Here is a 12935-nt window from a genome sequence, read left to right as displayed (position 1 = left end):
TCATTCTGACGAATATGCTGCAAAACGTTTCTGAAACGGAAGCAAACGAAACAGGAAGGCACCTACCTGAATTTGTCCGTTTTGCTCCGTTTACTTCCGTTTTGGTTCTTCAGTGGTAAACGGTTTCTGGAATGAATAAACCCCAGGTTATGCATAGACAGAGTTTTGACATGCCTGGTGACATCACTAGGCTGTATAAATAGACCAATAACAAAGAGAGTTCCAAACCTTTCTGCCATTTAAGATATCCCTCCAATTAAGTGCCTCCAATTTGCTCCCTCACTCAGACCACTCCCAGACAAATGAGAATTATAATTTATTTGTACTACAAAAACTATATTTGTTGCTTTTTGACAATTTGTATTGATAACTATTACAGTAAGCTACTTAATTGTTACCAAAAAATGATTTGATATTCAGATAGGCCTTTAAAGAGAGTCAGATAATGGACTTCACCTGGCCTTGTTGGTTCACTGTCTTTAGTTGGTGTGATAAAACTCAAATAGTCCAAGTAACAAAATATTCACTACCAAGTTGTGAGAAATGCCAAAAGACTAGGCAAGATATTCTGAGGCAAAGGTCATCCTTCAGAATAACTTGATAATGGGTCAATTATATAGACTTGTGCCGGTCGTTTTAGCCACATTTTAAGAAGTATATTGATTGGCGGTAAGAGGAGAAGGAGAGCTCTAACTTTCATAGTGTTCCTCATATCATCTCCAATGACTGTGCCACACCCACACTCCCCCACTTCAATGTAGTCGGCACTACATCTGAGTAATATCCCCTACACTCACCCACTTCAACTGAATCCACTTCTACTCTCTAGTCTAGTAGGTACACTAATGGACACACAGGTCTGAAATGTGTCTCATTTACATTTAAGTCATTTAGCAGACGCTCTTATCCAGAGCGACTTACAAGTACATACATTCATACTTTTTTGTACTGGCCCCCCGTGGGAATCGAACCCACAACCCTGGCGTTGCAAGCGCCATGCTCTACCAACTGAGCTACACGGGGCCAAAAGTAAAGTGGAGGATAAGTGTGCACTTAGGGGGAAGTGCACTTAAAAGTACTATAGTGTGCATCCCTGTTTCCTTGTCTCCTAGTTTAGAAGTAGTGTATTTATTCAGAGTAACTTGCAGGTTACAACAAGTACAGTCATGAAGAGAGATAGATACCTGTGTTGAATGCTCCCCCAGCTGTATTAAAACCTTGGTCCCCATCCTAGGTTTGTCCACTGTGTACTGTTGAATGCTCCCCCAGCTGTATTAAAACCTTGGTCCCCATCCTAGGTTTGTCCACTGTGTACTGTTGAATGCTCCCCCAGCTGTATTAAAACCTTGGTCCCCATCCTAGGTTTGTCCACTGTGTACTGTTGAATGCTCCCCCAGCTGTATTAAAACCTTGGTCCCCATCCTAGGTTTGTCCACTGTGTACTGTTAAATGCTCCCCCAGCTGTATTAAAATCTTTGTCCCCATCCTAGGTTTGTCCACTGTGTACTGTTGAATGCTCCCTCAGCTGTATTAAAACCTTGGTCCCCATCCTAGGTTTGTCCACTGTGTACTGTTAAATGCTCCCCCAGCTGTATTAAAACCTTGGTCCCCATCCTAGGTTTTTCCACTGTGTACTGTTGAATGCTCCCTCAGCTGTATTAAAATCTTGGTCTCCATCCTAGGTGTGTCCACTGTGTACTGTTGAATGGTCCCCCAGCTGTATTGTAATAAAACATTGGTCTCCATCTTAGGTTTGTCCACTATGTGTTTGATCTGGGGAACGGGCCCAGTCTACTGAAGGGGAACAATGAGAGAGCTCTGAATGACAACCAGTGGCACAATGTGGTCATCACTAGGGACGCCACCAACACACACACACTGAAGGTGGATGCCAAGTCTGTCACACAGAACATCAACGGAGCCAAGAACCTAGACCTCAAAGGTAGGAGGACCAAGCAGCGAACACAGAAATACAGTTCTGTGTTACTTTTTGATTTGATTCGATTTTTTTTAAACTTTAGTTTATTTAGTAAATATTTCATTAACTATTTCTTGAACTGCACTGTTGGTTAAGGGCTTGTATGTAAGCATTTCACAGTAAGGTCTACACCTGTTGTATTCGGCACATGTCATAAATAACATTTAGATTTGATTACAGTAATTGCAGTCATTCTAATGATATGGTATTATAGAGCAGACAGTCACGGAAGCCTCTATATCCTTCCATCACAGAGACATAAACATGGGCAAAACAGTTGCTACATTGCAATGTTCCTACTAGCAAACTACCATTTTATTCTAAATGGGACGCTAGTCTGAATATTGGAACTACTCAGTTTGACAGACAATATTTGCTTATTTGACTAAGTAAAGGCATTATAATCATGACTAGATTATCCTGCCATCACGTAAATGTTGTTGACACACTCTCTGACTACATCCTTTATTTGATCATCCCCCCTCCCCCCAGGTGATCTGTTTGTGGCAGGTCTGGGGCCCAACATGTATCAGAACCTTCCTAAGCTGGTTGTCTCTAGGGAGGGTTTCCAGGGCTGTCTGGCATCTGTCGATCTCAACGGCCGTCTGCCTGACCTCATCAATGATGCCCTGTTCCGCTCCGGACAGATCGAACGCGGCTGTGAAGGTACGACCCCTGACCTATGACCTCTTTGACTTAGGAGCACATATATTATGCATCCAGTTCCAAATTGACCCCAGCACCCTATATGACTAGATCTGTGTCTTCTACTCATGGCTATGGTACGTTCCTTGCTCACTCACACCTTCAGCCTAGTTAATTTATGGCCACTCAGGGTCACAACCTGAAATAATCTAAATGGTATACTGGGATCAAAGACTAGTGCATCATGTACTTGTCTAGTCAGTACACTGCCTTCCTCCACTAGGTGTTGCCAAACCATTACTTCATTCCACCAGTAGGTGGTGCAAAATATTACTCTGCATTCCACCACTGGGTGGTGGCAAACTATCAGTATATGAACATAGAGACAGCGTTCTGTCACATGACATTCCTACAACACACACCTCTGTCTATCCATCTGATCCCTTTTACTGTAATCTAACACATGAACAATAATTAACCACTAAACATAACCTGAAGTACTTCCCTTCACCAACACTATAATTACCTGTACATATGTAGGATCTTAATTTGACCTGTATTGTCGCAACAACATAATTCTGCAGCAACTGGATTTGAATGTTTCGTCCAAAATGTTGCTTGATTGGTGGTTAGGCTATTAGCTGGTCAAAATGAGGCTACATGAAAAGTGGAATACTGTTAATTAATATAACCGTGTATAACCTTGTATCCCGCATGAAAATTCTCAGCAACAAAAGAGTGATCAAATTAAGATCCTACAGCTGTAACTCTACAATACCTGAACGGCTCTGAACACTAACCTTGTGCTTCCTCACTAACACTAACTTTTTCCGCTTCTTCCTGTTCTGTTTGTTGTGTTTCGGCGCTAACAAAGTTGATTTCACCAAAGCCGACCTGCAAGGTAGAAGGTTTCACTCTGACCGCTTCTCTGAGGCGCGGCTGAACAGACAGAATGCTGTGTGCAATGCATCTTGGGTGTAGCCATGCCGACCATGTCCCACTGCTGGAGAGGAAGGCTCACTCTCTGAAATTGTCAGGAGAAATGTTGGAGAAACAGAAGGAACAGAAAGAAGAGATAAAAGAGAGCCTTAAGAGGAAGCATGAATGCGAAAAGCTGTAGAGGGAGCGAAATAGATTGAGGGAGAAAGAAAGAGAGAAATTGTTATAAGATTGAGTGATAGTGAGAGGCTGAGAGGCCGAGAGGATGAGAGGCCGAGAGGTAGAGACAGAGAGATTGTCAGGGAAAGAGATAAATCGAGGAGAATGTGAAAAACGATAAATTCAACCCATCCACAGAGAAGCCCATCCATAAAACATGAGATCCGTTTCCAGGCCCAGGGCTTCATGTAGTACTGTTACTACGTTGTCTTACCAGCCGTGATTGATGTCTACCTGTCTCCGTATAGCAAATTCATGTATTTCATTAGGAAAAGTTGAGATGTACAGAAAAGTATAGTATAGCTTCAACAGCTTCAGAGTGCTGCTAGTCAACCATCTCTCAGTCTCTCTCTCTCGCTCTCTCTCTCTCAGCCTCTCTTTATCTCTTTCTCTCAACCCTGTCACACTCCTTCCTTCCTTTCTCTGGTGAGAAGAGGAAGTGCTGTTTCAGAGAGCGAGTCCTCTCCAATACAGTCAGGATCGTGGTGCCTGAATACCACCGCTCTTCATTACACAGTAAAGGCACTTTCAGCCAGCAACTAGAGTTCTCCTTTTCCTGTTCCACCTCCAAGTTATTCTCTTGTCTCACATATCATCTTGCACAAGACTATTGCACTTAAACAACTGTTTATTTGCAGTTGTTTATGTTTCTTGTATCTTTTCACTTAGTTTTTCTTTAAATCTTTTCTCTTTGGAGGTTTTTGATAAGGTTTTGTATGTTATTTGTTTAATCCAGACGGATTGACTATGTACATATAATGCACAGTTCTTGTCTACATTCCCTCTTAGAAAAGTATTCAGAAGTGTGAGATATGTGTGGTGGTGGTTGGTTGGAGAATGGAAAACACACATCCAGGTTGACATCTGAATGCCTTGTGCAAGTGACACATCATACGTCCGTGTTTATGTCCTCGGCCTTTTGAATGGGCTTGACGATTATGCAGTATCGTCTAATTCATGAAAACACGGTTCAAGAAGGCAAATAGGAAACTATATTAGTGCTTGTGGATGAATTTGCCAGATGCCTCTCATTACGTGTTTGCGCTGAAGACTATCGCTTTACGTTTTTGACCATTGAATACCATTCAAAAACCCACCAAAATTCCAAAACGACAAGGTCCCTTGCCATGTCACTTGCATATTGTATACCCCATCAAACTGTCTCAATGGAGTGCATACTCAGGAATATGCACTACTGTACTGCACACTCTAAAGTCTTCATTTGTTCTTGTTTACTGTTCTTGTTCTGAACTATATGTGTTGCAATTCTATAGTGTTGTAAATCTAAAGTGTTGCAAATATGTAGTGTTGTAAATCTATAGGTTTGTAAAGTCTATAGGGTTGCAGTTCTATAGTGTTGCAAATATGTAGTGTTGTAAATCTATAGGTTTGTAAGTCTATAGGGTTGGAAATCTATAGTGGTGTAAATCTATAGTGTCGTATGTCTATAGTGTAAAAAATATATAGTATTGTACATCTGTGGTGTCGTATGTCTATAGTGTCAAAAATCTATAGTATTGTACATAAACGGTGTCGTAAATATATAGTATTGTAAATCTATAGTATTGTAAATATGTAGTATTGGAAATCTATAGCATTGTACGTCTATAGTATTATACATGTACAATGTTGTAGATGTATATTGTTGTAAGTCTATAGTGTTGCAAATCTATAGTATTGTAAATCTATAGTGTCGTAAATATATAGTATTGTATATCTAGGGTATTGTAAATCTATAGTGTTGCAAATCTATAGTATTGTAAATCTATAGTGTCGTAAATATATAGTATTGTATATCTAGGGTATTGTAAATCTATAGTATTGTAAATATATAGTATTGTAAATCTATAGCATTGTAAATCTATATTATTGTAAATATAGAGTATTGTACATATATAGTGTGGTAAATCTATAATTCTAAATCTATAGTATAGTAAATATATAGTATTGTAAATCTACAGTTGTAAAGCTATGGTGTTGTAAATCTGTAGTATCTTAAACCTATAGTGTCAAATATCTATAGTGTTGTAAATGTATACTGTTGTAAATCTATAGTGTCGTAAATCTATAGTGTCGTAAAATTCTAAAGTTGTAAACCTATAGTATTGTAAATATATAGTATTGTAAATCTATAGTATTGTAAATCTATAGTGTTGTAAATATATAGTGTTGTAAATATATAGTGTTGTAAATCTATGGTGGTGTAAGTCTAAAGTGTTTTAAATCTATAGTATTGTAAATCTATAGTATTGTAAAGCTATAGTGTCGTAAATCTATAGTCTCGTAAATGTATAGTGTTTTAAGTCTATAGTTGTACATCTATAGTCACTTTATTGTACTTCTAATATTCAGTTTTTTTGGGGACGTTGGGCAAATGTTCTTTCTTTCTGTGACTCTTGTACAGTATCTGTCTTTGTAAGCCACATGTGAAAAACATCCTGTTTTTGTCCCATTTGTTTGTGACTGTTCATAATGGTTCTTATGTAGTGTTAAAACACAGAGGGAATGCTGTTTTTCTGTCTCCAAACATTGAGACTTCCTGTTGGATTGATATGGCACGCATGCCCCCAATTCCCCTCCCACACAAAGTGCACTACTGCATGGTACCTCCAATGATGGGGCTCAGTACCGACCCCCCCTGTGGTTACTCCACCCCTTTACACCCTGTCTGTTCCAACAGGACCCAGCACCACCTGTCAGGAGGACTCCTGTACCAACATGGGCGTGTGTATTCAACAGTGGGAGAACTTTACCTGCGACTGCACAATGACCTCTTACACAGGGACACAGTGCAACGACCGTGAGTACCGTTTAACTTTAACTATACATATGTAGACCGATGCGAAGACGGTCAACTCTCATACACACACACGCACGCACACACAGACAGAGACACACACACCTGCAGCTTCCCCGTGACCAGCTACACTGATGGACGCAGTGCAACTACCGTGAGTCCTCAGGGGCACATTGATTATCTGCATGATCACAGCTGTTATTCTGACTCTGTTTCCAATGCATACAGTATATTCTACTATCTCCGTAACATAGAGATACACAGTACACAACGGGTTGAAACGGTTCTGAGTGTCACACTTTGTTGTTGTGTGGTCACGGAGTCTCAGGGCTTTAGGAACTCAAGAGTTGCGTTGAGTGTGTGACTGATATGTGAAACTTGTGGATCTGCCCCAGCAGGCATTGCATAAACGCCCTACATAGCTTTCTCGAATGTGTGTGTGGCTCTTATCCCCGTGACGATGGGGACTCTGCTCTTCAATTTGCAGTGTCTTTAATTAGACAGTGTAATGGAGGGGCCGCTCTGCTCGGGGCACAACTCATTTAATATTTATTTCACCTTTATAGGCTAGTTGAGAACAAGTTCTCATTTACAACTGCGACCTGGCCAAGATAAAGCAACGCAGTTCGACACATACAACACAGAGTTACACATGGAATAAACAAACGTACAGTCAATAATACTGTAGAAATAGTCTATATACAGTGCAAATGAGGTAAGATAAGGGAGGTAAGGCAATAAATAGGCCAGGGTGGCGAAGTAATTACAATATGGCAATTAAACACTGGAATGGTAGATGTGCAGAAGATGAATGTGCAAGTAGAGATACTGGGGTGCAAAGGAGCAAGATACATAAATAAATACAGTATGGGGATGAGGTAGTTGGATGGGCTATTTACAGATGGGCTATTTACAGATGGGCTATGTACAGGTGCAGTGATCTGTGAGCTGCTCTGACAGCTGGTGCTTAAAGCTAGTGAGGGAGATATGAGTCTCCAGCTTCAGGGATTTTTGGAGTTCGTTCCAGTCATTGGCAGCAGAGAACTGGAAGGAAAGGCGGCCAAAGTAAGAATTGGCTTTGGGGGTGACCAGTGAGATATACCTGCTGGAGCGCGTGCTACGGGTAGGTGCTGCTATGGTGACCAGTGAGCTGAGATAAGGCGGGGCTTTACCTAGCAATGACTTGTAGATGACCTGGAGCCAGTGGGTTTGGCGACGAGTATGGAGCGAGGGCCAGCCAACGAGAGCATACAGGTTGCAGTGGTGGGTATATGGGGCTTTGGTGACAAAACCGATGGCACTGTGATAGACTGTATCCAATTTGTTGAGTAGAGTGTTGGAGGTTATTTTGTAAATGACATCGCCGATGTTGAGGATCGGTGGGATGGTCAGTTTTACGAGGGTATTTTTGGCATTATGAGTGAAGGATGCTTTGTTGCGAAATAGGAAGCCGATTCTAGAATTAATTTTGGATTGGAGATGCTTAATGTGAGTCTGGAAGGAGAGTTTACAGTTTAACCAGACACCTAGGTATTTGTAGTTATCCACATATTCTAAGTCAGAACCGTCCAGAGTAGTGACGCTCGACGGGCGGGCATGTGTGGGCAGCGATCGGTTGAAGAGCATGAAATTAGTTTTACTTGTATTTAAGAGCAGTTGGAGGCCACGGAAGGAGAGTTGTATGGCATTGAAGCTCGTCTGGAGGTTAGTTAACACAGTGTCCAAAGAAGGGCCAAAGGCATACAGAATGGTGTCGTCTGCGTAGAGGTGGATCAGAGAATCACCAGCAGCAAGAGCGACATCATTGATGTATACAGAGAAGAAAGTCAGCCCGAGAATTTAACCCTGTGGCACCCCCATGGAGACTGTCAGAGGTCCGGACAACAGGCCCTCCGATTTGACACACTGAACTCTGTCTGAGAAGTAGTGGGTGAACCAGGCGAGGCAGTCTTTTGAGAAACCAAGGCTGTTGAGTCTGCCGATAAAAATACAGTGATTGACAGAGTCGAAAGCTTTGGCCAGGTCGATGAATACGGCTGCACAGTAATGTCTCTTATCGATGCCAGTTATGATATAATTTAGGACCTTGAGCGTGGCTGAGGTGCACCCATGACCAGCTCTGAAACCAGATTGCATAGCGGAGAAGGTACGGTAGGATTCGAAATGGTCGGTAATCTGTTTGTTAACTTCTCTACGGTATGTGGGACGGTAGCGTCCCACCTCGTCAACAGCCAGTGAAACTGCCGGGCGCCAAATTCAAAACAACAGAAATCCCATAATTTAAATTCCTCAAACATACAAGTATTTTACACCATTTTAAAGATACACTTGTTGTAAATCCAGCCAAAGTGTCCGATTTCAAAAAGGTTTTACGACGAAAGCACACCAAACGATTATGTTAGGTATGAGCCAAGTCACAGAAAAAGACAGCCATTTTTCCAGCCAAAGAGAGGAGTCACAAAAAGGAGAAATAGAGATAAAATTAATCACTAACCTTTGATGATCTTCATCAGATGACACTCATAGGACTTCATGTTACACAATACATGTATGTTTTTTTCGGTAAAGTTCATATTTATATCCAAAAATCTGAGTTTAGGCGGGACGCTACTGTCTCACTTGGCAAAAAGCCAGAGAAAATGCAGAACGCCAAATTCAAATGAATTACTATAAAAATTACTATAAAAATCAAACTTTCATTAAATCACACATGAAAGAAACCAAATTAAAGCTACACTGGTTGTGAATCCAGCCAACATGTCAGAATTCAAATAGGCTTTTTGGCGAAAGCAAACGATGCTATTATCTGAGGATAGCACCATTTGTAAACAAAGAGAGATAAGCATATTTCAACCCTGCAGGCGCGACACAAGACGCAGAAATAAAAATATAATTTATGCTTTACCTTTGACGAGCTTCTGTTGTTGACACTCCAATATGTCCCACAAACATCACAAATGGTCCTTTTGTTCGATTAATTCTGTCGATATACGTATATCCAAAATGTCCATTTATTTGGCGCGTTTGATCCAGAAAAACACCGGTTCCAACTTGCTCAAACGTGACTACAAAATATCTCAAAGGTTACCTGTAAACTTTGCCAAAAAATGTCAAACTACTTTTGTAATACAACTTTAGGTATTTTTTACCGTTAATAATCGATAAAATTGAAGACGGGATGATCTGTGTTCAAAACAGGATTAAAACCAACTATAGCTCGCTTTCTGGTCACGCGCTTCTATCTAACAGGACACCTTGAGTGACTCTCGTTCAAGATGGCCGTACTTCTTCATTACACAAAGGAATAACCTCAACCAATTTCTCAAGACTGTTGACATCCAGTGGAAGCGGTAGGACCTGCAAGCAGGTCCCTTAGAAATCTGGTTTCCCAATGAAAGTTCATTGAAAAGAGAGTGATCTCAATTTTTTTTTTATCTGAATGGTTTGTCCTCGAGGTTTCGCCTGCTAAATAAGTTATGTTATACTCACAGACATGATTCAAACAGTTTTAGAAACGTCAGAGTGTTTTCTATATTACTAATAATATGCATATCTTATCTTCTGGGGATGAGTAGCTGGCAGTTTAATTTGGGCATGCTTTTCATCCAAAATTCCCAAATGCTGCCCCCTACCCTAGAGAAGTTAACCTGTCTAGCACCAGCGTTCCGCTAGCGGAACTCCTCCCACATTCCACTGAAAAGGCAGAGCGCGAAATTCAAAAAATATTTTTTAGAAATATTTAACTTTCACACATTAACAAGTCCAATACAGCAAATGAAAGATACACATCTTGTGAATCCAGTCAACATGTCCGATTTTTTAAATGTTTTACAGCGAAAACAGCACGTATATTTATGTTAGCTCACCACCAAATACAAAGAAGGACAGACATTTTTCACAGCACAGGTAGCATGCACAAAGCCAACCTAACTAACCAAGAACCAACCAAACTAACCAAGAAACAACTTCATCAGATGACAGTCTTATAACATGTTACACAATAAATCTATGTTTTGTTCGAAAAATTTGCATATTTGAGGTATAAATCAGTTTTACATTGCAGCTACCATCACAGCTACCGTCAAAAATAGCACCGAAGCAGCCAGAGTAATTATAGAGACCAACGTGGAATACCTAAATACTCATCATAAAACATTTCTGAAAAATGCATCGTGTACAGAAATGAAAGACAAGCATCTTGTGAATCCAGCCAATATTTCAGATTTTTTAAGTGTTTTACAGTGAAAACACAATATAGCATTATATTAGCTTACTACAATAGCCTACACACAACCGCATTCATTCATCAAGGCACGTTAGCGATAGCAATAGGCACGTTAGCGTTAGCGAATTTTCACTAACCTTCATAAACCTTCCTCAGATGACAGTCCTATAACATCAGGTTATACGTACACTTATGTTTTGTTCGAAAATGTGCATATTTAGAGCTGAAATCAGTGGTTATCCATTATGCTAATGTAGCTTCTTTTTCCCAGAATGTGCGGATATTTCTATTAGACTCTCACCTATTCTGACCAAATAGCTATTCATAAACATTACAAAAAAATACATGTTGTATAGGAAATGATAGATCCATTAGTTCTTAATGCGATCGCAGTGTTAGAATTCTAAAAATATCTTCATTACGACATAAGGCTTATGTTATAGCGAGAGAGTGGCCAAAACCGGGGCGCAAAACTACTAGTATACAGTTCGACAGATATATGAAATAGCATCATAAAATGTTTCTTACTTTTGGTGATCTTCCATCAGAATGTTGGACAAGGGGTCCTTTGTCCAGAACAGTCGTTGTTTGGATTTAGAACATCGTTTTTCCCTCTTGAATTAGCCAGCACACTGGCCAAGTGGCTCGAAGCTCTCCTTTCTGAACAAAGGCACACAACGCAACACGCCTAACGTCCCGAATAAATTTCAAAAATCTAATAAAACTATATTGAAAAAACATACTTTACGATGATATGGTCACATGTATCAAATAAAATCAAAGCCGGAGATAGTAATCGCCTATAACGACAGCTATTCCGATGGCAAATCCAGGACCAACTTCGCGCCTTCCTGAAAACATAAAATGGGTGACACGTCATTCCAAGAGGACGTATTCCATCTCAGACCAAGATATTCACTCCATTTCTTCTCTCACTGCATCTTGACATCCTGGGGAAGGTGTATGACGTGCATGTATACTCATACGTGTCATGCCCATTTATAGGCAGGCCCTTGAACAGAGCATAATTTTCAGACTTTCCACTTCCTGGTCAGAAAGTGTGCTGCCAAATGAGTTCTGTTTTACTCACAGACAAAATTCAAACGGTTTTAGAAACTACTGAGTGTTTTCTATCCAATAGTAATAATAATATGCATATTGTACGAGCAAGAATAGAGTACGAGGCCGTTTAAATTGGGCACGTTTTTCCCCCGAAGTGTAAATAGCGCCCTCTATCCTCATCAGGTTAACTTGGCTTTCGAAGACCTTAGCATGGCAGGGTAGGATAGATATTGGTCTGTAGCAGTTTGGGTCTAGATTGTCTCCTCCTTTGAAGAGGGGGATGACCGCGGCAGCTTTCCAATCTTTGGGAATCTCAGATGAAAGAGAGGTTGAACAGGCTAGTAATAGGGGAAGCAACAATTTCAGCAGATACTTTTAGAAAGAGAGGGTCCAGATTGTCTAGCCCTGCTGATTTGTAGGGGTCCAGATTGTCTAGCCCTGCTGATTTGTAGGGGTCCAGATTTTTCAGCTCTTTCAGAACATTATCTATCTGGATTTGGGTGAAGGAGAAATGGGGGAGACTTGGGCGAGTTGCTGTGGGGGGTACAGGGCTGTTGATCGGGGTGGGGTAGCCAGGTGGAAAGCATGGCCAGCCGTAGAAAAATGCTTATTGAAATTCTCAATTACAGTGGATTTATTGGTGGTGACAGTGTTTCCTAGCCTCAGTGCAGTGGGCAGCTGGGAGGAGGTGCTCTTATTCTCCATGGTCTTTACAGTGTCCCAGAAGGTTTTTGAGTTTGTGCTACAGGATGCACATTTCTGCTTGAAAAAGCAAGCCTTAGCTTTCCTAACTGCCTGTGTATATTGGTTCCTAACTTCCTGAAAAGTTGCATATCACAGGGGCTATTCGATGCTAATGCAGAACGCCACCGGATGTTTTTGTGTTGGTCAAGGGCAGTCAGGTCTGGGGAGAACCAAGGGCTATATCTGTTCCTGGTTAAAAAAAAATTGAATATGGCATGCTTATTTAAGATGGTGAGGAAGGCACTTTTAAAGAATAACCAGGCATCCTCTACTGACGGGATGAGGTCAATATCCTTCCAGGATACCCGGGCTAGGACGATAAGAAA

The 12935-nt window shown here is 40.9% G+C and overlaps 1 protein-coding gene across 1 annotated transcript in view; it reads left to right on the top strand.

The window, feature by feature from the left end:
- Positions 1-12935, top strand: part of LOC120019189 (neurexin-3b) — a 520460-nt gene that overhangs the window by 88361 nt on the left and 419164 nt on the right. The window contains exons 10-12 of the mRNA XM_038962500.1: positions 1752-1942; positions 2471-2644; positions 6462-6581. Of these exons, the coding sequence (XP_038818428.1) occupies positions 1752-1942; positions 2471-2644; positions 6462-6581 (485 nt within the window). The remainder of the gene's footprint in view (positions 1-1751; positions 1943-2470; positions 2645-6461; positions 6582-12935) is intronic.

This window comes from Salvelinus namaycush, chromosome 24, assembly GCF_016432855.1.
Source record: "Salvelinus namaycush isolate Seneca chromosome 24, SaNama_1.0, whole genome shotgun sequence".
NCBI lineage: Eukaryota > Metazoa > Chordata > Actinopteri > Salmoniformes > Salmonidae > Salvelinus > Salvelinus namaycush.
This window is presented reverse-complemented; position numbering and strand designations above follow the sequence as displayed.